Below are 23264 nucleotides of genomic sequence, written 5' to 3'. Positions count from 1 at the left end.
CATTTCATGGATTCAAGTCCCCTCAGCCACTGTCCCCTCAGTCTGACTTCTGCCCGCCTTCTTCCCCTGACACTTTCACCCAATCGCCGACAGCTTCATCGCTAATTGTACCAGACATTGTCCTTGGCCCCTCCTTACTGCTGGACTTCACTCAGGGATTGTGAGGCCTTCCAGCAGCGGCCTAGGCTCTCTCTGCCTCAGTCACCTGACCTCTAAAGTGAAGGTAATAACAACACTAAATCCACAGGGTTGGGATCTTTAAGTGAGATAACAAATGTAAATACTATCCATATGTCAGTGACCCTGAAACTTCACTTCTAGCATTAGGCCCCTTGCTGCCTCCGGGTGCCTGCAGCCTGCTGGACATGGCCACCTGAATGGAGGACAGACATCTTCAAGTTAACACACCCAAGCTGAAAACTTCCCCAACTTGGGAAAGGAAACAGCCACCCAAGTCCAGGAAGCTCAGAGAGTTCCACACAGGATCAACCCAGAGAGGAACACACCAAGGCACATAGCCATCAAACTGACAACAATTAAGGATAAGGAGAAAATATATTGAAAGTGATGTAAAGGGGAAAACTTAACCAAGAATACTTTACCCAGCAAGGCTCTATGCAGATTTGGTGGAGAAATCAAAAGCTTCACAGATAAACAAAAGCTAATAAAATTCAGCACCACCAAACCAGCTTTACAACAAATGTTAAAGGAGCTTCTCTAGTCATCAAACCACAAGAAAAGAGAACAAAAAGAAAAAAAAAAGACCTACAAAACAAACCCAAAACAGTTAACAAAATGGCAATAAGAACATGTATCAATAATTAGCTTAAATGTCAGTGGATTAAACACTCCAACCAAAAGACATAGACTGGCTGAATGGATACAAAAACAAGACCCATATATATGCTGTCTCTAAGAGACTCATGTCAGAGCTAGAGACACTTGCAGGCTGAAAGTGAGAGGATGGAAAAAGATATTCCATGCAAACAGACACCTAAATGAAGCTGGAATAGCAAAACTTCTATCAGACAAAATAGATCTTAAACTACTGTTACAAGAGACAAGGACACTACATAATGCTCAAGGGACCAATCCAAGAAGAGGATATAATAATTGTAAATATATATATGCAGCCAACATAGGAGCACCTCAATATATAAGGCAGTTAAAGGAGAAATCAACAATAACACAGTAATAGTGGGGGACCTTAACACCCCGCTTCCATCAAATGGACAGATCATCCAGACAGAAAATCAGTAAGAAATGCAGGCCCTAAATGGCACATTAGACCAGACGATCTATCTGTTGAGCATTCCCTCTGAAAGCAACAGAACACACATTCTTCTCAAGTGCACATGGAACATTCTCCAGGATCAATCACATGTTGGCCTACAAAGCAAGCCTAAGTAAATTTAATTGAAATTGTACAAAGACTATACTACCAAGGTACAGTAATCAAAACAGTATGGTACTGGCACAAAAACACACACACAGATCAATGGAACAGGATGCAAAGTCCAGAAATAAACCCACTCACTTACGCTCAGTTAATCCGTGACAAAGGAGACAAGAATAGACAATAGAGAAATGACTCTCTTCAACAAATGGTGCTGGGAAAACTGGACAGCTACCTGTAAAAGACACACTAGAACACTGTCTAACACCATATACAGAAAAAAAAAAAAAAAGGATTAAAGACCTAAATGAAGAGCAGATACTATAAAACTCCTAGAGGAAAACAGGTAGAACACTCTTGGACATAAATCACAGCAATATTGTTTTCAAACCAGCTCCTGGAGTAATGGAAATAAAAGCAAAAATAAGCAAATGGGACCTAATTAAACTTAAAAGCTTTTTTGCACAGCTAAGCATACCATCAACAAAACCTACAGAATGGGAAAAAGTATTTGCAAATAATGTGACCAACAAGGGACTAATTTCCAAAATATACAAACAGCTCACACAATGAAAAAAAAACAAGCAACCCAATCAAAAAATGGGCAGAAGATCTAAATAGACACCTCTCCAAAGAAGACATCCAGATGGGCAACAAGCACATGAAAAGATGCTCAACATCACTGATTGTTAAGAGAAATGCAAATCAAAACTACAATGAGGTATCACCTCACACTAGTCTTCAGAGTGGCCAGCATTCAAAAGTCTGGAGAGGGTGTGGAGAAAAAGGAACCCTCCTACACTGTTAGTGGGAATGTAAACTGGTGCAGCCATTATGGAGGACAGTATGGAGATTCTTCAAAAAAGTAAATACAGACTTACCATGTGATCCAGCAATCCCACTCCTGGGCATGTATCAGGAGAAAAATATAATTCAAAAAGACACATGCACCCCCAGGTTCACAGCAGCACTATATACAATAGCTAAGACACGGAAACAACCCAAATGTCCATTGACAGATAAACGGATAAAGAAGCTGTGGTATGTTTATACAATGGAATACTACTCAGCCATAAAAAATTATAAAACAGTGTCATTGCAACACCCTGGATGGACCTGGAGATTGTCACTCTAAGTAATTCAGAAAGATAAAGAAAAATACCATATTATATCACCTATATGTGGCATCTTAAAAAAAGGGACACAAATGAACTTATCTGCAAAACAGAAACAGACTCACAGACATAGAGAACAAACTTATGGTTACCAGAGGGTAAAGAGGGTGGGAAGGGATAAATTAGGAGTTCGAAATTTGCATCTCTTGGGGAGTGATAGAAAAGTTAGCTATCTTGATTGTGGTGGTAGTTTCATTGGCATATACATCTATCAAAATTCATCAAATTGTATATCTGAAATATGTGTAGTTTACTGTACAGGAATCATACCACAATAAAGGTGTTAAAAAAAAAAAAAGAACTAGGAAAAAAAATGTTAACACACCCAAATGGACTGTTGATTCCCTCACTCACTTCTCCACCAACCCAAACTGGTTCTTCCCCAGTTGCTCCTGCTGTCGTAGGAGCGGCATTCTACTAGATGAACTGGCAGAATTTCAGCATCAGCCTTGGCACCCTTGTTCTCACACCTCGTATCCAGTCTGTTGGCAAATTTTATCTCCTGTTCTTTAAAATCACGCCCAGCACGTACACATCACTTCCTTCCCCACATCATGCCTCCTGGTCCAGGTATATTGATGTTGTCACCCATTCCTCAGGAGTTAAGGTCTCTATTTTCCCTGGGGATTTCTTTACTCAAAAAGTGGTCTTGTTACAATTTTATAATATGAAGAGCTGTATTTAAGAATCACTAATATGAAGCATGATTGCTATTCATGAAGTCATCATAAGGTCCCAAAGTGTCAGAGATGGAACCTAGAGACACTCACTACCTCATCTGTGGCCCATAGACCAGCCGTCTGGGCATCACTCGCGAGCCTGTTGGAAAGGCAGAATCTCAGGCTGCCCCAGACCCTAGCATCAGAATTTCCATATGAATTTGTAATTCCTATGCTTGTTAACATTTGAGAAGCAGGGATTAGAGACCATTTAGTCCTAAAACACAGAGATACACAGACACAGAGACATACACACAACAGATACTGTGTAGATAAGGAAACTGAGACATGGAGTAATACACTCAAGAGACATAAAATCGATTTTTTGTTGTCTCTTAAAAAAGAGCATAAGCTAAGGAGCCCTCTCACAGTCCTGTTCAAAGAAATCTTTTGAAAGAACCTAGCAAGCAATAAGTCTCTAAAAGCTTTGGATATTTATTAACTATTCCTTTGATCAGCAGTAGCTTTCTTGACATGCCCTCTTTGAAGCGAGGGGGATTAATTATGCAGCAGTTTGCTTCAAAACATGTTCCTTTGATTTGGAGTTCATGCTCTGTCCATGCAGTTTGGGAAACAACACAGAGAAACCAGCCTGCTTCTATGGTCCAGGTTCCCACCAGGCTTCGCACAGTCTCGGCAAGGAAAGCTTCAGTTCTGCACTACCTGTCTCATGTATGCTCTAAAAAAACATACGGTGCACACAGCTATCATTTCTGCCAGCCAGGTGTTATGTCAGAGTCCTTGAGGAATATTTCCAAAGTCAGCTCAGAAGCAAGGACAATTCATACATCTTTACTGCTAAGAGTGCAGCCTCTGCTTTCTCTCTTTCATGATAAAAGCTCTTGGGGCAGGCAGGTCTGAGTATTTCCCATTTTTTTTAAACACTATTGTTGGATGCATCAGAAATAGACGTGGGGAGAGTTGTTGGTCTTCACCTTTGGCTTAACTGCCAGAAACTCTGCTGGAAGCAAGGTGATGAGCAGAGGGAGACGTAAAATCTAGGCTCTCTGTTTTAGCTGGAAATGCCAAATAATGACATGACTGGCTGCCTTCAATAATTGCACTTCAGTGTGACTGTACATGGTCATAACTGTCTTAGAAGGGAAGCCAGACAAATCCATAAAAATAGTCTTTGAAAAGGACTGGGCTAATCACATCCACTTGAGGATATTACTAAGGCCAATATTACCTTATTTTGCACTAAAGCAAAAAAAAAAAAAAAAAAAAATTGCCCAGAAAGAAAAAAGGCAAGCTCCGATTTGGAAAATTTATCCTTGCTTTAGCATAAGCTGGTTCGCTATCTCAAATTTTGAGTTGTCTCACACACCAAAAAAAGCAGCAAATATATTTTAATGGCTTTTTAGGCAGATGCCCTGATTCTGGTCCCCCTTCAATGGAAAATTCCAAAATTACAGACGCAAATATTTATGGTGTGTTTTTTGCAACAAACACTTAGTTTCTAGACCAGGTAAAGGTCTCTTGAAAAACATAGAATATTCTCATTCCAGCTCTGTGGATGGCTGAATGTTCAGAGAAAATTTTCCCAGTTTAGCACTCCTAAAACTACTAAGAGAACAAATTTTTAAATAATTTCTAGTTACTCTATGAGCTAGCAGCAAAGGAAGGCAATTCCTTAGTCTAGAAGTGACAATAAAGCACAAATCCAGAGAGAGAAGCAGGTGAGGACCAATGTTTACTGTGCACAACCCTGGGGCCTCAGATTGGGGAATAGCAGGTCCCATGCAGGGGCAATAAAGGGCCAAAGCTGGGATACATAAGTTTGTGTGTGTGTGTGTGCGCGCACACACACGCACGCATGTGTACACACACATATATACACATACATATATATACACACATATAACAATCATTCTGCTTTACAACTGAAACTAACAATATTATAAATCAACTATACTTCAATAAAAAATAAGTTTCTAAGAACACACGGAACTATTATAAAAATTGATCACCAGCTGGGCCATAAAGCAAGCTTCATAAATTTCACTAATAATATCACTTGTTAGCAAATCAGTATGATATAGAATGCATCTTTCTGACTACAGTGCAAATAAGATAGAAATCAATAGTCAAAAGATAGCAGGGAAAATCCATAATTTAGGAAATTAAAAACATACTTTTAAAAAGCTCGTGTGTCAAAGAAGAATTCATAATGAAAATTGAAATATACATACAACTAAATAATGTAAGCACTACATACAAAAACGAAGAATGCAGCTAAAATTGTGCCTTAAGTATCTACTATTCTATCTAATTCTAGCTATTATTCTATTAAAAAATAAGAAAGGCTGAAAAGTAATAATCTTTTCTTTAATGGAAACTGTCATTTTTTAATTTGTTTTAAACATTCTTTTATTGAGTTATAGTCATTTTACAATGTTGTGTCAAATTCCAGTGTAGAGCACAATTTTTCAGTTATACATGAATATGCATATATTCATTGTCACTTTTTTGTTTTCACTGTGAGCTATCACAAGATCTTATACATATTTCCCTGTACTATACAGTATAATCTTGTTTATCTATTCTATATGCCTGTCAGTATGTACAAATTTTGAAATCCCATTCTGTCCCTTCCCACCCCTGCCCCTTGGCAACCACAAGTTGTGTTCTATGTCTATGAGTCTCTTTCTGTTTTGTATTTATGTTCTTTTTTTTTTTAGATTCCACATATAAGTGATATCATATGGTATTTTTCTTTCTCTTTCTGGCTTACTTCACTTAGAATGACATTCTCCAGGAGCATCCATGTTGCTACAAATGGCGTTATGCTGTCGGTTTTTATGGCTGAATAGTATTCCATTGTATAAATATACCACATATTCTTTATCCAGTCATATGTTGATGGACATTTAGGCTGTTTCCATGTCTTGGCTATTGTAAACAGTGCTGCTATGGACACTGGGTGCAGGTGTCTTTTTGAAGTAGGGTTCTTTCTGGATATATGTGAAAAGTAACAATCTTAAGCATCATATTCAGAAAAAGAAACAGAACAAACCCAAAGAAAGCAGAAGGATGGCAATAATAAAGATAAGAACAGAAGTCAGGGAGGGTGTAGCTCAGCAATAGAGTGCATGCTGAGCATGCACAAGGTCCTGGTTTCAATCCCTAGTAGCTTTGTTAAAAATAATAAAAACAAACAAATGGGACTGTAATTAAACATATAAGCTTTTGCACAGCAAAGGAGACCATAAGCAAAACAACAACCTATGGAACAGGAGAAAATATTTGCAAAAACTGACAAAGGCTTAATTTCCAGAATATATAAACAGCTCGTACAACTTAAGAAAAAAAACAAACAACCCAATCCAAAACTGGGCAGAAGACCTAAACAAGCAATTCTCCAAAGACGACATACAAATAGTCAATTAGGTACATGAAAAAGTGCCCAATACCGCTAATTATCAGAGAAATGCAAATCAAAATTACAATGAGGTATCACCTCACACCAGCAAGAATGGCCATCATTCAAAAATCCACAAACAACAAATGCTACAGAGGCTGTCAAGAAAAGGGAGCCTTCCTACACTGCTGGTGGAAATGTCCTTTGGTGCAGCCATTATGGAAAACAGTATGGATATTCCTCAAAAAACTAAAAATACACTTACCATATATACAGCAATCCCACTCCTGGGTATATATCTGGGAGGAACTCTTAATTCGAAAAGATACATGCACCCCAATGTTCACAGCAGCACTATATACAATAACCAAGACATGGAAACAACCTAAATGTCCATCGACAGATGACTGGATAAAGAAGCTGTGGTACATTTATACAACTGAATACTACTCAGCCATAAAAAATAATAAAATAATGCCATTTGCAGCAACATGGATAGACCTAGAGATCGTTATTCTAAGTGAAGTAAGCCAAGAAGGGAAAGAAAAATAACATAACATTCATATATGGAATCTAAAAAAAAGAAAAGGACACTATGAACTCATCTACAAAACATAAACACTCTTGCAGACATAGTAAACAATCTTATGGTTACTGGGGGAGAGAGGGTGGGAAGGGATAAATTTGGGAGTTTGAGATTTGCATATGTTAGCCACTATATATAAACATAGATTTAAAAAAAAATTAAGTTTCTCTTTATAGCACAGGGAACTATATTCAATATCTTACGATAACCTTTAATGAAAATGAATATATGCATGTATGTTCAGGACATTGTGCTGTACAGCAGAAATTGACACACTGTAACTGACTGTTCTTCAATTAAAAATAATAACAATAAAATAAAAAAATAAACCTAATTACCTCCCCTCCACAAAAAAAAAAAAGGTAAAAGCAGAAATTATTAAATTACACAGGTAGGTCAATAAATTCTAAGAATGGTTCTTTAAGGAAAATAAAATTTGCAGTTGCTAACAACTTTTTAAGAATAGGGGAGAGACGAAACAAAAAGTAATCATTTTAAAAGGAAGAATATAGCATAGGCTGAGAGGAAAGAATCTTATGATCACCTTCACACCAATACTTTTAAAGCTGTTTTCCTTTGGACAGCTGCCAAGGAAGTTATCCATGACCAAAGTCTGACTCAACTTGACTCTGCTTCCAATTATGATAGAAACGGAATCAATATTTTAAATTTTTGCACAATGAAAATACCAGTTCCAGGCAACTTTATAAGTAAATTCCACCAAACATTTGAGGAAGATTAAATTTCCAGATTACATAAGCTCTTCCAGGACATCAAAAAGTACCCAAGAGGATGGGCAGCATCATTGTCTAACTTAGTTAATGGGGCTGGTATGACACTGACCTCAAAATCAAACGAGGACGGTGTCAGGAAAAAATCACTGGCTAGCCTCCCTCTCAAATATAAATGCAGAAAGCTGAAACAAAACCATCTTAGTACACTGAATCCAGTAATGCACTGGAGAAAGGCACTGCACAGTTACCAAGCCGAACTTACGCCAGGGATGCAAATTTGAGTCAATGTCAGATAAGCTGGAAAACGTAACTTGTACGTGACCAGGTGAAAGAGGAAAAACCAAATCATCATCTCAGGGCGGACATGGGCCTCCCAGGACTACACAGTGAAAAAAGACAGAATATGGAAAAGGAAAAGAGGAGAGTCCTTTGGGGACCAGCAAAAACTAAAGATTCATTTTGCATATGTAACCTTAGAAAATATGCCTGCATGATGGACATAGCCTTTGAATGTTTTCCTGGGTGAAATCAACAAATAATTTCTCATAAAATGAATTTAAAGCACCAAATATAAAAAGATTTTATATTTTTTGATGAAATAGTTCTTTTTTTTTAATGCCTTTCCCTTCAAATCAAAGTCTTTGAAATAGCCAGAAGGATTAGGTTATAAAAATCATTTTTTGCAGTGTTCTAGTTTTGCTTCCAAGCGTATAGCTGAAAACACATTTGTAGTCACTTCAAATAATTTTCAGCATAGCTCACAAAAATGGTGCACACTTTGAACCAGATGGCTGATGGGTAGTCAATAAAAACCTAAAATGATATGAAATTACAAAATTGTAAAATCTGTCAAACTAAATATTGCATACACACCTCATGTAGTTCCCCTTTTAGTGCCAATCAAGAATTTTCCAGGAAGATTTTCTTTGCATATTTCCATTCAAGGATTCAGTATTCTTTAAATGCATCCAGTTTTATACTTAAAGGATCAGTCTTATGCCAGGATTTCAGGTAATCACATAAAACCAGAGAAAAGTATTGCTAGTCTCTACTCTGTTTAATCCAGGAAGGCACACGGCCAAACACTGAGACACACAAGGTCTGCAGGATCAGGCCTTCGTTGTCCCTTTCCTACAGTCCAGGGCTCCTTCAGTGACTGCATGCTGGCTTCCTAGGGATGATGGAATTGCACCCCAGGTTCTGGAACTGTAAACCGTGGAGAACAGGTGTTTACTAAGCATCGGGACACTGACAGGGGCTCTTGATGTGAAGCGGGTTTTCTACAGCACGGCTACTGAGTCCACTGTAAGGACAGTGGAGACTGTCAGCGCACTCACTGCAGTAGGGACAGAGCCTTCTGGGGTGTGTTGTTCTTCCTCTGCTGATTCCCTGGATACTCTCAAGGGACACCAGAGGGAAGACTAAAGCAGCATGTGTTATTTTTGAATGGCAAGTCATGTAAAAGGTAGATCAACACCACAACCCTGTTGTATCAACTTGGAGACACTGGCCACATTTTATTTTTGTTTAAGGAAGATATGGGATGCTGGTCTCCAAGGCAGATATGGCTGATTGAACTGGCAACGGCAGAGGCCCCCACACCCAGCAGGGACCTCCCACTGCTGTGTGTGTGTGGACAGTGAAAACCCCTGCCCATTTTAAGCAGGCGTTTTCTTTACCAAAGGCCACAGAGTGGCTGTTTAAATGCCAAAGGTAGAGAATTTATATGCCAAGAACAAACTAAATGAGAAACCACTATTTAATTTTTTTCCCCGAATAATAGCCCCAGTACATTGACAATAAGAGATCAAGGAAATACTTTGAAGTTTAAGACTAAAGCTTAAATCTGCAAGATAGAATATAGATACCATTAAGAAACTAGAAAACAAGGACCTACTGTAGAGCACAGGGAACTATCATCAATATCTTGTAATAACCTGTAATGGAAAAGAATCTGAATCTGAAAAAGAAAAAGAAAAAAAAAAATATATATATATATATGCAGCCATTATGGAAAACCGTATGGAGATTACTCAAAAAACAAAAAATAGAGTTACCATATGATCCAGCAATCTCACTCCTGGGCATATATCCGGAGGGAAGTCTTAATTCAAAAAGACACATGCACCCCAGTTCACAGCAGCACTATATACAATAGCAAAGACATGCAAGCAACCTTAATGTCCACTGACAGATGACTGGATAAAGAAGTTGTGGTATATTTATACAATGCAATACTACTCAGCCATGAAAATAAGAATAAAATAATGCCATTTTCAGCAACATGGATGGAGCTGGAGATCATCATTCTACGTGAGGTAAGCCAAGAAGAGAAACAAAAATACCGTATGATTTCATTTATATGTGGAATCTAAGAAAAAGAGGACACTATGAACTCATCTACAAAACAGAAACAGACTGACAGACACAGTAAACAATCTTATGGTTACCGGGTGAAAGGGAGTGGGAAGGAATAAATTTGGAAGTTTGAGATTTGCAGATGTTAACCACTATAAATAGATTTTTAAAAAATAGGTTTCTTCTGTATAGCACAGGGAACTATATTCAATATCTTCTAATAACCTTTAATGAAAAAGGAGATGAAAATGAATCTAAGTATGTATATGCATGACTGGGACATTGTGCTGTACACCAGAAATTGACACATTGTAACTGACTGTATTTCAATTAAAAAAAAAAAGACATAATCAATCCAGCTGGGGAAAAGTCCCTTTAAAAAAAAAATATATATATATATATACACACACACACACAATATATATAGCTGAATCACTTTGCTGTACACTTGAAACTATCACAACATTGTAAATCAACTGTACTTCAATTTTTAAAAAGTGGTGGAAGAAGATTAAATGTATGAGACTACAGCTCGGAGAGATACCAGAATAAGTGTTGCAGGTCTTAACGAAATCATTTTATTTATATACATGTGTATATAAATAAATAAAACTGCTCTGCAAATAATAAGGAAAAGGAATTAGAATCAAGATAGTAAATAGAGATAAAAGAATGTGTTGTTTAGGAAAGGAAATTCAAATACAATTAAACTAGGCATACCTTACCCACCATCCCATTAACAAATGATTCAGTACATTTAGCAAGGATGAATGATGTGGTTTCTGCTCCTGAGAATAACTCTGCCAAAAGAGACCAAGGGATGCAAGAGGGGGCACGCCGGCCTGGAGGTGTGCACAGCGGTGTGGGTCTGCAGAGAGGGTGCTGCAGACCACTGCCAGGGGAGGCGGGGAAGCATCACATGGAAGATGACACAAGAGCTGGGTCACTGGGGATGAGGAAAAGGCAGTGAGAGGTCAAGTTGAAGCTATGGTGCAGAGAATAAATAAAACCACATCTTTCAAGCATGTGTCCAAAACATGCAGAACATATTCATAAAGCTCCTGCTTTTTCCTTTCTCCTGCAGTGTTCACGTACCCAGAAAATGGCACTGACGATTTCAGAGACCAAGCAAAGAACATAAACCACCAGGTATTTACGGACATTACGGAATACAGACCAGAACGAGGTCCTTAGGTCACACTGTAGGTCACCACCCAAGTGGGTCATGAAATCAGTTTAGTGGATCCCAGACTAGCATTTTCAGAGATGAGAGTAATGAAGCGTAACATACCATAGCAAAGGTAGCTTGGAGTCAAACAGAAATATCACAGTGCATCCAAGGTAAAAAGGATAAATATTATACTGTGCACTTTTGTTTGTTACGTATGTTACATCCAAGTTGATATACGCTCTATAGTGTGTAAATTATATAATTATATATTATGACTTTTATTTACATAGTACTTACGTACTATAGCATATAAGTACATACTACTATATTTTATGTAAATATACATATATAAATAGAATAGAATATTGAGCCTTGGATAGCCGAGCAAATCATAGATAAAAAGAAAATAGCTGTCTGCAAGTTTGGTTTATGTCTTCTATACATGGCATACATTTATTATATTATTATGTATTTCAATATACTATACAATTGTATTTACATATGTAATATATACATATACAATGATACAGTATATAATACATTATATATTGTAGAATCTTAAATTTATTATGTATATTGTAAAGTCTAAACACTTAAATAACATTAACATTTATGTAGTTAATAATTAACAACTAATATTTGTATAACATTTATAAGGCTATTGTATAGTCTACAAACTGGGGACACAATCTACCTCCCAGGTGCTGTTGTCAGGTTGGAGTATGCTAATGCAGGTACTGTAAGGCCTGGCACAGTCAGCTATTGAAAATGGCAGCTTTTATCTTTATTACTGCAAGATTTCATAGCCAGTAGATGGTGGTACCATGATATATACTAAATCAGTCTGATGCCAAAATCTATGCTCTTTCCTGGAATGAACTCGTTCCCAGATGAAAATATCTGGGTCCCTTTGATACACTAGACACCAAACTTTAAGGTAACTGATAAAAAGTCCATTTTAGGAATTGGAAGCTGTTGGCTACTATTCACATGGCTCCTGTCTATAGAGGGAATGTTCTCTTGCCTGGGCCCAAGCCTGTTATCACCTTTCATGAACAACTGTATCAAAAAATGGCTTTGATGAAAATATTTAGGATTTCTGACAAAGAGTTCTACAGCAGTATTTTCATATGGTTTGTAATGAGATCAAACTCAGCTAGGAAATGAAAAATAGTCTTTGACAACGGTTAGATATTTTAACACAAGATCCACTCCCTAGAATTACATCTAGCTTCTCCATTTCCTATTTTCTTTCTTCTCTCCATGTCTTCCTCCTTCCTTCTCTTACTTTCATCTTCTCTTTCAGGGACCTCTTTGCAAAGACCCATTACAGATGAACACCTATGTTGCCTTGTACAAATTTATCCCACAAGAGAATGAAGATTTGGAGATGAGGTAAAAATATTTTTTTAAAGAACAAAGAGAATGAAAAAAAAATGCTGTAGTCAATGTTGTTCCAGGTGAAAAAATAATAATTCCATTTGTGCTACCTCCAAATTCCTTAGAGGAGTGACTCAGATGTTACTGTGCAGAGCTGGTTAACACAGACCGCTGGGTCTCATCCCAGGGGTTTCTGATTCAGCAGGGCCGAAGTGGGGCTTGAACATTTGCATTTCCTACTGGTCTGCAGGTGATGGTGCTGCTGCTGCTGGTCCAGGGACCACACTTTGAGAAACATGGTTAGTACATTAGCAGTAAAACTGCTACTGGGAATTTTCATGAAAGTTGAGCATCCTGTAGGGTCTAATAGGGAACCAAAAATGTATTTACCGCCCGAATTAACACTGATTGAAGAATACAACTAAAACTCTGCTTATCCTGCCAGAGACAGGCAGCGCCCCCTGTCTTGCTATTTTGGGAACTGTTCCATATTATGGTAACTGACACACAGGGAGGGCAGGTGAGCCAGCGTGAGATCTCACACTTCCTCCGGACCACAGTTTACCACTTCCTTGTGCTTCAGGGGTAGTTAAGCTGGAGTCAATCCTGTGTTCACATTCTACTTACTGTGTGACCGTAAGCAATTTTTAAACACCTCCTTACTCTGATTTCCTTACAAAAGAATAATAATGACCTCTCGCCTTAAGGCATTTTTGAGGATGAAATGAGTATGTTTTGTTGTAGAAAAATGTGTTACAGCTCAGTGTTACAGCTCAGTTGTAACAGCAACCTGGATCCGGGGGAGAGACCAAGCAGCACTTGGAGAGTTGGAGAACTCAGGTTTATTACGCCGCGGGCCCAGAGGAGTTAATACTCCAAGCTCTGGACCCCGTCTGCAGATTTACACAGGCTTTTATAGGCTGCCAGTTTTACACTTTGCAACATCATATGCAAATAAGGTATAACAAAAGTTGACTAATTAGGAACAAGCTTTGTAGAAATGGACCAATCAGGAGTGAGCTCAGGGAACCAACAGCATTTTAGGAGTAAGTTCCACTTGTTCAGAAGTAAAGACGCAAAAAGTGAGATAGAGCCTCTGGGCCAGGGAACTGGATAGTGCTGACAGGAGAGTAGTGGCCCTGCCGGTCTTTTTTATGGGGCTTCCCACCTCAGTTTCATAAAGCACACAGCACAATCATTGTAAACACTCAGGAACTGGTAGTCATCACAGTTTTTGTAATGTGGTGTTCACCGGCCTGTTTCAGAGAAAAGACCTCACCCCTTCCCAGTAATCGTGACCCAGAACACAAGGATCTCAGCAGAAGGCTTTGGCGTTTTCCAGTCTTAGAGCAGGATACAAGGGGCTGCTTTTCTAGCCAAATGGGCCCTTAGAGTGGGTTCTTTCCTCTTCAGAAGAGAGTGGACAGAGAAATTAGCACGAAAAACCATGTAAATGTCAGAGCATTAGGGAAACAGCCTTCATTCTGGGGTGGGCTCCACTTGTCTGAATGCCCTGCAGGCCGGGTTCTCAGTCCCTGGCCGGCCCCTGCAGACGGCTTCTGGAACGCCTTGTCTCCACCCTGCAGCTCTCTGGCTCTTCCACATCCACAGGTCTGTGCCACTTCCCTGCATGGTCCCTCTGGCTTTGCCAGAATATGGTTCCTCCTCTGTGGAATCAGCCTTCTCCTCTTCCAGTTTCCCCCAAGCTCCTTAAGAGGAGAGAGCTACCAGACACCTCCACTTAGCATGTGTTTCCAGGGTCCCATATGCCACGGGGCCACCCTCAGCAGCTCAGCTGCCCCTCAGGGTGCAACACCCAGCGAGACTCCGTAGCAGATGGAGGTGTCCTGCAGGAGTCTGGCAGCTCTCCCCACCTCTGCCCTCACACCCAGGGTCACCTTGGTTTCATTATTCATCTGTACTCAGATTCTTAGGCCTTTCCAGAACAGAGTTCAGGCCTGGATCCCAGCTCCTTAGATTCATTCAGACAGTTAGGCTCTCCATCTGCATTTTCTCCATCCTTGAGGGAGAATCACCATGCTGAACTCACTGGCTGGAGTTGGAAACATTATCCAAACAGCATGGCTTAGATGCGGCAGGAGATGGCATTGATCAGGGGAAGCCCTATTCTATCAAAGATGTAGCAAACCCTGCCCAGCAGAGCCTGCCTGGGCTTCATCGCTGGGGTGGTGCCTTGCCCTCAACTCAGAGTCTACAGTTAACCATCTGCTGATGAAACAAGGATGACCTGTATTTACTTTGCAATAAGTAGTATACTGGATCCTTCTTGAGGTTACCATTTGGGTGTCTACAATTTAAAATATAACAACTCCCCATTGTGCAGGTCCCACAGTTTTATGTTAGAAGATTTTTCTGAAGTCAACAGATGGGAAAAACAACCCCAGAGAAATCTAGAAAGGTTCTGGGGTACTGGGGAATAAAGTCTAACTGCCTGGTGGTAGTCGTAAGTTTGGGGGCTTATTTTAGTCAGTTGCAGGCCATTAAAAGTCAAGTCATCTGGTCACGAATCAAACGTTTACAGTCTGCTTCGAGGCAAACAGGACTATTCATTCCCAGGAGTGAAATGTCTGCGTAACACAGACTGTAAGATTGGAGTGATAAATCATACTTACTTTTTTTTTTTTTTTGCAAAGGGACTAGGTTCCCATTTTAAAAGCCAAGCTCTTGATTTAGAATGTGTAAGGCAATGCTTTGGAGATTTAGTATAATTCCTTGAATGAAAATGAACTGGGGCTTTGTGAAATATCTTTTTCTCCTTAAACCATAAGGTAGAAAAAGAAAATCCCTGATCCCGCCTGTGTTCGGATTCAGGGCATCGTGCCGGGTATTATCCTCAGGAAAGGGAACAAAGGATGTGAGAGCACAGGGGATGCTAGGAGTGAACGATGTCACCACCTGCCCATCTCCTCTGCTTTGTAACAACAGGGCACCTCACAGTCTCTGAACCTCTGTTTTCTCATCTGGAAAATAAGGATGCAAGGCCTGCCCTTATAGGATGTCTGTTGACTAAAGATAACACCTGGTATACAGTAGGAGTTTAATAATGTTAGCTCCCATCAATTCTGTTTAGACTCCAGAAGTAGATGCTTCCTTTTCAGACTTACGAAGTAAGAGACAGCGAACACATCAACATGGACTCACTGAATATTTAAGAGTAAAAAGTATGGGCATCACTTGACCTGGGTTTAAGCCCTCACCGAGCCACTCACTGGCGGTGTGACCCCCATGAAGTCTGGGGGTGTTCCCCAAGCCATCCGAGCCTCTGCTTCTATGCTGCTTCTATGCATCATGGTGCCTGTCTTACGTCTGCTCATGACATTGCTTTGAACTCCAGTGTCCTCACGTTTCCCTTAGGTCAAGACCAGAATATCTCCAGGGACCTCTAGGACCCACAGTCTCATCCCTGGTGACTTTCCTGCTGTGTCTTGCACCACTGTTCCCCTCACCTCCCTGCTCCATCCACACTGGCCTTTAGTCCCCGAGAAGGACTACACCATCACCTGCCGAGGAACCTTTCTTCCTGCTTCCTGCTCTGCCCCATCCCCCATCTTCCTACCCGTCCACCACCACCACTGTCACACACAGACACACACACACTCATTTGACTGTTACGTACGCACTAGATCTCAGCTCTGATCTCACTTCCTGGTACCCTCTGCTGTGTACTTTCCTAACACCATATTTTTTTTTCCTTCAAAGCACTAATTTCATCTTGTACTTATGTATTTCTGGGATTCTTTGGTTAACTTCTATCCCCCTTGTAAACCCCATGAGGAAAAAAATCTGTGTTGGCTAATAACCCTTAGGTCCCTGGAGGTTAGTACAGTTCTTGAAACACAGTGGATGCTTAATAAATATTTCATGAATGAATGAATGAGTATTGTGGAGATGAATGAATGAACTAATGCTGTGCCTGGCGTAGACAGTGAGCAGGCAGCTAAAGTCCATGATCACGTCATAGAAACTATAAAGGAGGAGCAAGCCAAGCTCAGAGGGGTAAACAGGACCTGTTTCCTAGAGGAGACAAGCGCTGGGCCCAGGGTGAATAATAATGATTTGTCAAGAAGAAATTGTAGAAAAAGAGACCAGAAGTAGCCAGTAGTCATAGTCACAAAGAACAAAGGGTTTCAGACAATTTGGAAGAAGCCCTGCCAAGCCTTCACTGGAACACTCACAGTTTGGGGATGGAGGGGTGGGATCAGAGGAGACAGGGAAGCTGCCTCCTTACTCTTCACGCAGTGAGTCCCCCTCTTAGAGGTGCTGTGGTCCCAAGATTAGTCTCCAAATGCTGTCCAAAGGCAGACGCTTCAAAGCACCATCTGCTTTGTTACAGTTTCGGTGTAAAATAAACTTGTTCATAAATTCATCTGCTGTTACCTACTCAAATGTCTGGAGCCCACAGACCAGGATGATGCTCTGCTCTCCCACCATCGTGGGCAGAGGAGGAGAGAACAAGGTGGCAGGGCACAAATGAGCAGGATCTCGCATCAGACAGACCTGGGTCTGCCTTCCAGCTCTGACCCATGCTGGCTGCATCGATTTGAGCAAAGTGTTTACTCTCTTGCAGCCTCCATTTTCTCCTTCCCAGGGACACAGTATTTAATGAGATAATGTAAGTAAAATACGAGAGTTCATGCCCAGTACAAAGTGAGGTGCTCAATATATTGACTTTCGATTTTCACATTTTATTCCCTGGGCTTCTGATCAACTTCATTAACACCACCGTAAAGATACATAGTGGAGAAAACACAGTTAGAGCCTCTCTCTAGACTCCAAGCACATCCAAGGAGACTTTCTCTCATTGATCTGGCGTTAAGGAGGCTGTGACCCCGTGGCCCTCATCTTCTGAGTAGGTTCTGTGGTTGCTGACCTGACAGCTACAGTTGTGGGATTTTCGCACTGAAGCCTAAGCGGTGATTCCACCACGCAAGGGCTCTCCAGACCACTGCTGACCATCTGAGGTCTGGTAATGTCAAACGGCCACCAGGTTTCTGAGTGTAATGAACTTGTATAGTAGACAACCTTCTATAATTAAGGATCTTAGACAATTTCAACCCATAACCCTTATTAGCAACTTTTTGAAGAGCCCTGAAAATTACTTTATGGAATGCCAGCTTAATCCATGAGCACAGCTGTTTATAATGGTCCTGAGATACAGACTAGAGAACCCCAGAATCCTGAGCACTGCCACCACTGTTTTCCTACACCACCTCGTGAACTCGCAACGGCAGTGTGTCGACTCATCCCCCTGGCCAAGGACGTGAATAGGTGTGTGTGATACACTCACATGTGCACAGATACACTCCCACACACTCATAGGCGATGCACAAACTCACACATTCACTCACACTCAAATACATGTGCATATTTTACACACATATACACACTCACACACTAGCAAAAGCTTGATAAACACATGCCTTTCGATGAAAGTAAACCCTACCCTCCACATTGAAGATGGAACCAGCCCCATTATCCTCTGCAAAACATACTTACAGATTTCACTCACTATTCACACCAACGCACCTTCTTTTAAAATCAGTAAGAATAACTTCAGTGGCTTTGCTGAGTTGATACCGCTCAAATAATCAGCAGATGTAAACAACTCTGAGTAAGCACAAATCCTTAACACATCAGAGGGACTTTGAAATAAAAGATCAAGAATAAGTAAAAGACTCAGAGATCCAAATGCATATTGTAGTGACCATATATGCCTATTCCAAAGAGTCCATTTTGCCTTTCCACATCTAAGTCATTTTCATTTTTATTAGTTCTCCCCCAGACAGAGTTATATGATAATGGCCATATTTCATAAGGGGAGAGAGAGAGAGAGAGAGAGAAATTTACAAGCCAAGAGGGGGATGAGAGGGACTGCTTTTCGCATATTATTAAATTCTAAGATACAAATTAATTGCTACTCAATGTGTGTGTCAGAACACCTAAGTTTGGAGGGCTTCAAAGAAAAACATATCTTATTTTGTAACCCCAAATTTTGATTTAGAGTCTTGAGTCTCTGGACTCTTTTTTGGAAGCAGTTAGTCTCGGATTTTTCCACGGGTGAGTCTGAGCAAAACCAGGCAAGCATTTGTCTCATTAGTTAATATTCACAAGAACCTCTGGAGACGGGATGGATGGCCTGAATTCACCTCTTCCTGATTGACTCAAAGCATCACTTGAAAACAAGTTAAAAAGGGGGTTTTAACCCTTGCGTGGCTGTTGCCAGGATTTGTTCCATCTCCCCACCACTCATCACACGTGAATGAGCATGTACTTCCTGCTGGGTGAAGAGATCACAGGCCCTGTTCTCAAAGAGCTCCAGTGGTCATGAGGCTGGGGGCCCAGACTAGAAGAGTGAACAAGAAAGCACCTCCAGCGTGAGGTCTTGTGGGTGGGGAGGTGGTCCCGGATGCTGCTACCGTACCTTAAGGAGGCATCAGAGCAGCCTTGGGAGGTCAGGAAAAGCTTTACAAGGAGGTGGCTTCGCAGCCAAGCCAAAGCTGCCAGAAAGAGGGACATGGGTGCCCGTGCAGCTTGGTTAGTGAGCAGCGAGGAAACGACAGTGGGAGAATAGGTTAAACTACAGAACAAAAGAATTATCTTATGACACACCAAATGCAGGGCAATTGCAAACCCCCCTTACAAAAGGAGTGGCAGAAATTCATGGCAGAAGCATATTTAGATTACTGTATTCACTCCAGTCTTCATTCTAAATAAAGAATGTCTTAAAATTAATTAAAGCTTAGCAAATGGACACCTCACTGTTAAGTTCATATTCCAATGAGACAATTCATGGTCCTTTCACCTTTTGAGGGGAGAGAGGGAGAATCAAGTCCAGGAACTCAGGTTAGAAAGTGGTAACTGAGGGCTAGAACCCAGGAAGGCAGACTCTTCTTGGTCCACGTGTCTTTCTCCTACCCCAAACTTTCCCTCCTATGTTCATGGTGGTAGGTTTCCTCTCTGAGAAGGCTGACCATTTGTAGTCATCAGCAGATTCAGACAGTGTATACACTTCTCCCATTTTGGCCACTCACATCACTCATTAATCTTTTAGGATCATTAAGTCTAGTTTGAAAGAACAGGAAACTTGTGATTTATAGAGTGTGTTCATGAAAAGTCATTCCTGGTCAAGAATCATTTTTAAAAATTAAGATAAAATCCTACTTATGCAAATATACAGTAAACACGTGTCAGAATTTTAATTTGAATCATTAATGAATGAGAGAACCAGTACGATGTCATATCTGGGTCAAATGAGGAGTCACACATCACAGGTACGTAGGCAATTAGGAGTGCTGATGTGAATTTACAAATAGGTGCAAAACCGGTCGGTGCTCTCGGGGTAATAACTGACTACATTCTCCCAGACACAGTGCACTTGCCTTTCTATGGATAAGAATCATTTGCATTATTATCAATTTTCTGTAACTTGCAGAGATGTAAAAGAGCTCAAATTTACACTGAAAGGGGGAGATAACCCAGAAGACAGAACCCCCATATCAGTCATCCTTCTTGCCCATTCAAAGTCTTCCAAACCATCTCCGACAGCCCTTTGCATTCTTTTAACAAATCTAGGACGTTACTCATAGCAAGTAGTATTTTTACAAAGGAGAAAATTATGGCTAGGATGATTAAGCCACTTGTTAAAACCTATAAGAATCTCCTGGAGAATATTATTAAAACAGAGACTCCTGGACCACCCCCAGGCCTAAAGAGTCAGGTCCCACTTGGAGATCTGTGTAGTTAAATGTTCCCCGGGATTCTGATTATCTGCCAGACTTGAGAACAACTGTGACTCATCTGACTGCTCCAAAGATGCACAGTGGGCCAGCGGCCAACCCCAAACCAGAATATAGGTTTTCTGGTCCTCCAACAATGCTCAGTGTGGTGATCTGCGTTGGGCTTCTGGCTTGTGACTTATTAGGTAATGTCCTTCACTCTGTACAGTCGTATAAGCCCTCCATGAAGTAAGAAAAGGAGAGCCCTTGAGACAGAGTAAGACAAAGTAGGACTCTCTTGGTGTCTCGTTTCCATTCTCTAAGTACATCACTGTTTGGCGAATCCATCAGCTTAATTAAAACTAAATGTAATTCTGATGCACAAATTTGATTTAAAAATAAGCTTCACAGTCACCAGGACATCAAAATGCAATTAAGGCTATTTGAGGAACGTCTCTGATGCATATTATGCTCCGATGCTGCACTGTGTCAAGAAACCCATGTCTTCCCAAATGTCGCTAATGTGTTTAGCAGCCTCCCTCTCACTCAAATGCCTTTTTCAGTTAGGTTCTGGAGAGCGTGATCCCTGACAGTTCAGGAACATTTACCAAATCCCATCCAAGTGGCCCTTTCGCTGAAAGCTTGTTCCCCGAGCTGGCCTGGACTTGAGAAGGTGCAGGCGTCTTACAGATGCCAGACTTAAGACAAAATCAGACTGCAGAGTTCAGGAGTTCCTTGTTACCTGCCCACATGCTCAGGCTATAAAAGGCTTTGGACCAGGATGATGGAAACTGAGAAATGGGCCTGGCGAAAAACTAAGCAGTAGCCCTCAAACTAACGGAGCAGTGAGACGGGCTCCTGGCCTTGCTCCCTCAGCATGGGTTTCTCCAGGAGATCTGTTTTGGCTGAGTGACGGCGGCTGATTTGGGGTTCTTTTTGCCTAGTGAATCGTAAAGTGTAAGAAATATAAAAATATCCTCAAATAGTTGCAGAGTAAATTGGACAATTCTAATGAGTTTTCACAAAGTTTGAGTGAGACCAGAGGAAGCAAGATCTAGTGGAGTGAGAGACGGAATTAAACCCCACCTGTAAGTGGTGAAGTCTCTTCCTGACTGACTGACTTGTGCGAAAATGCACCTGGTCATGCCACTTCCTTCAGTGAACGTTGCCACCCTCTCCAGGATCTGTGACAGCTCCTCAACCCTCCCAGCATCTCCCCTGCCTTCAGCCACCTCCCAACATCTCCCCTGCCATCAGCCACCTGGGTTATAGAGTACTCATTCCACCCGGGGCCTTGCCACACCTCACTGGTCACTACCTGGAGTCAAGGGGCAAGAGAGATGAGGGGATGAGGGTGTTAAAAGAAACACTTCCAAAACTCTGAATTACGTCAAAGGTCAACATCTGAAGCCACTTAAGAGGTCAAAGATTAATACATTAATCAACTGTCCCTGCCAAAACCTACGTGGACACCCAACCTAGAAGGTACTGATTACTAAATCTCCCCATTTCCCAGTGAAAAACTACATTTTTTAAGAGGAAATTAGAATTTTAAAGCCCTATTGTGTATCAGTTACAGGGCTAAAGACTTCCACATATGTGTTCTCATTTAATTCACTTAGCAACTTTGTAAAGTAAATATAGATCATATATATATATATATATATATATATGTTATGCACAGTATGTAATTATATAAATATAATTGAAGTAGCTGAATTTTAAAGAGCCATATACGTTTGGGATTTTTGTTCGTGGCCAAGTCTGCACATTTGTGCTCTTTTAGCATACTTCTCATTTAGCAATGACACTGACTGTAAATTCCTTTTACGTCTTTCCCCTTTGAGATTACCAGCATCTTGAGGGCAGTAACTATTTCTTAACAACTATAATAGCAACCATCCCCTGTGGGCTGGTTATCTAAATGTGCTTCACAAGTATTAACTCATTTCATCCACAAAAAAAAAAAATGAGGTATTTTATTATTAGGTATAATAATAAATATTATAATAATATGAGGTATGTTATTATCTTCACCTGACAGATAAGAAAATGGATGCTTAGAATAATCTTTTCATCTCTGTACCCTCAGGCCACACCCAAGACCGAATGTGTCATAAGCATTCAAAAATACTTGAATGGCACCTAATTTCCTTCCGCTCAGGAGGCAGAGATGAAGGGATTAAGAAAGTCAAATTTCCTTTGTAGTCCAGTATATTCACTATCAGCCGAAACATGACGAAAGCAAGGAAAGCCCAGAGCATGCCGCCTCGTCCGTGTGCTTCCCCTGGGAGGGCCGGGCTGAGGTCTCGGGTTGCCTCAGACAGTGGAGAAGGTACTTCTCGGAAGCAGTGACCTCACTGGGAGGGTGTCAGTGTCTCCACCCCCGGGAATCTGCTCTGGATGGGGAACTGAGAGGGGCTGGGCAGGGGGCCTCAGGGCAACGCACAGTCCACTCTCCAGGAGCTCCCATCCACGGAAGACTAAACTGCCTTCATCACACCTTGCAGAAGAGTTCCCTGTAGATGCCAGCGCTCACTTGCCACATTCACGTGCTCTGTGTACACTGTGCCCTCCGAGTCCCTGAAACCAGTTTACCCAGTCAAAGGCAAGATGAGTTGCTATGGGCAAGATGAGCTGCTATGTGC

The 23264-nt window shown here is 40.8% G+C and overlaps 1 protein-coding gene across 3 annotated transcripts in view; it reads left to right on the top strand.

Moving 5' to 3' along the window:
• Nucleotides 1–23264, top strand: part of STAC (SH3 and cysteine rich domain) — a 204049-nt gene that overhangs the window by 164559 nt on the left and 16226 nt on the right. For all 3 annotated transcript variants that reach the window (XM_031469899.2, XM_010982044.3, XM_010982042.3), the window contains 2 exons: nucleotides 11414–11478; nucleotides 12807–12895. In XM_031469899.2, coding sequence (XP_031325759.1) covers nucleotides 11414–11478; nucleotides 12807–12895 — 154 coding nt within the window. The remainder of the gene's footprint in view (nucleotides 1–11413; nucleotides 11479–12806; nucleotides 12896–23264) is intronic.

This window comes from Camelus dromedarius, chromosome 17, assembly GCF_036321535.1.
Source record: "Camelus dromedarius isolate mCamDro1 chromosome 17, mCamDro1.pat, whole genome shotgun sequence".
Classification (NCBI taxonomy): Eukaryota; Metazoa; Chordata; class Mammalia; order Artiodactyla; family Camelidae; genus Camelus; species Camelus dromedarius.
The sequence above is the reverse complement of the archived record's forward strand: the minus strand, read 5'-3'. Positions and strand labels throughout refer to the sequence as shown.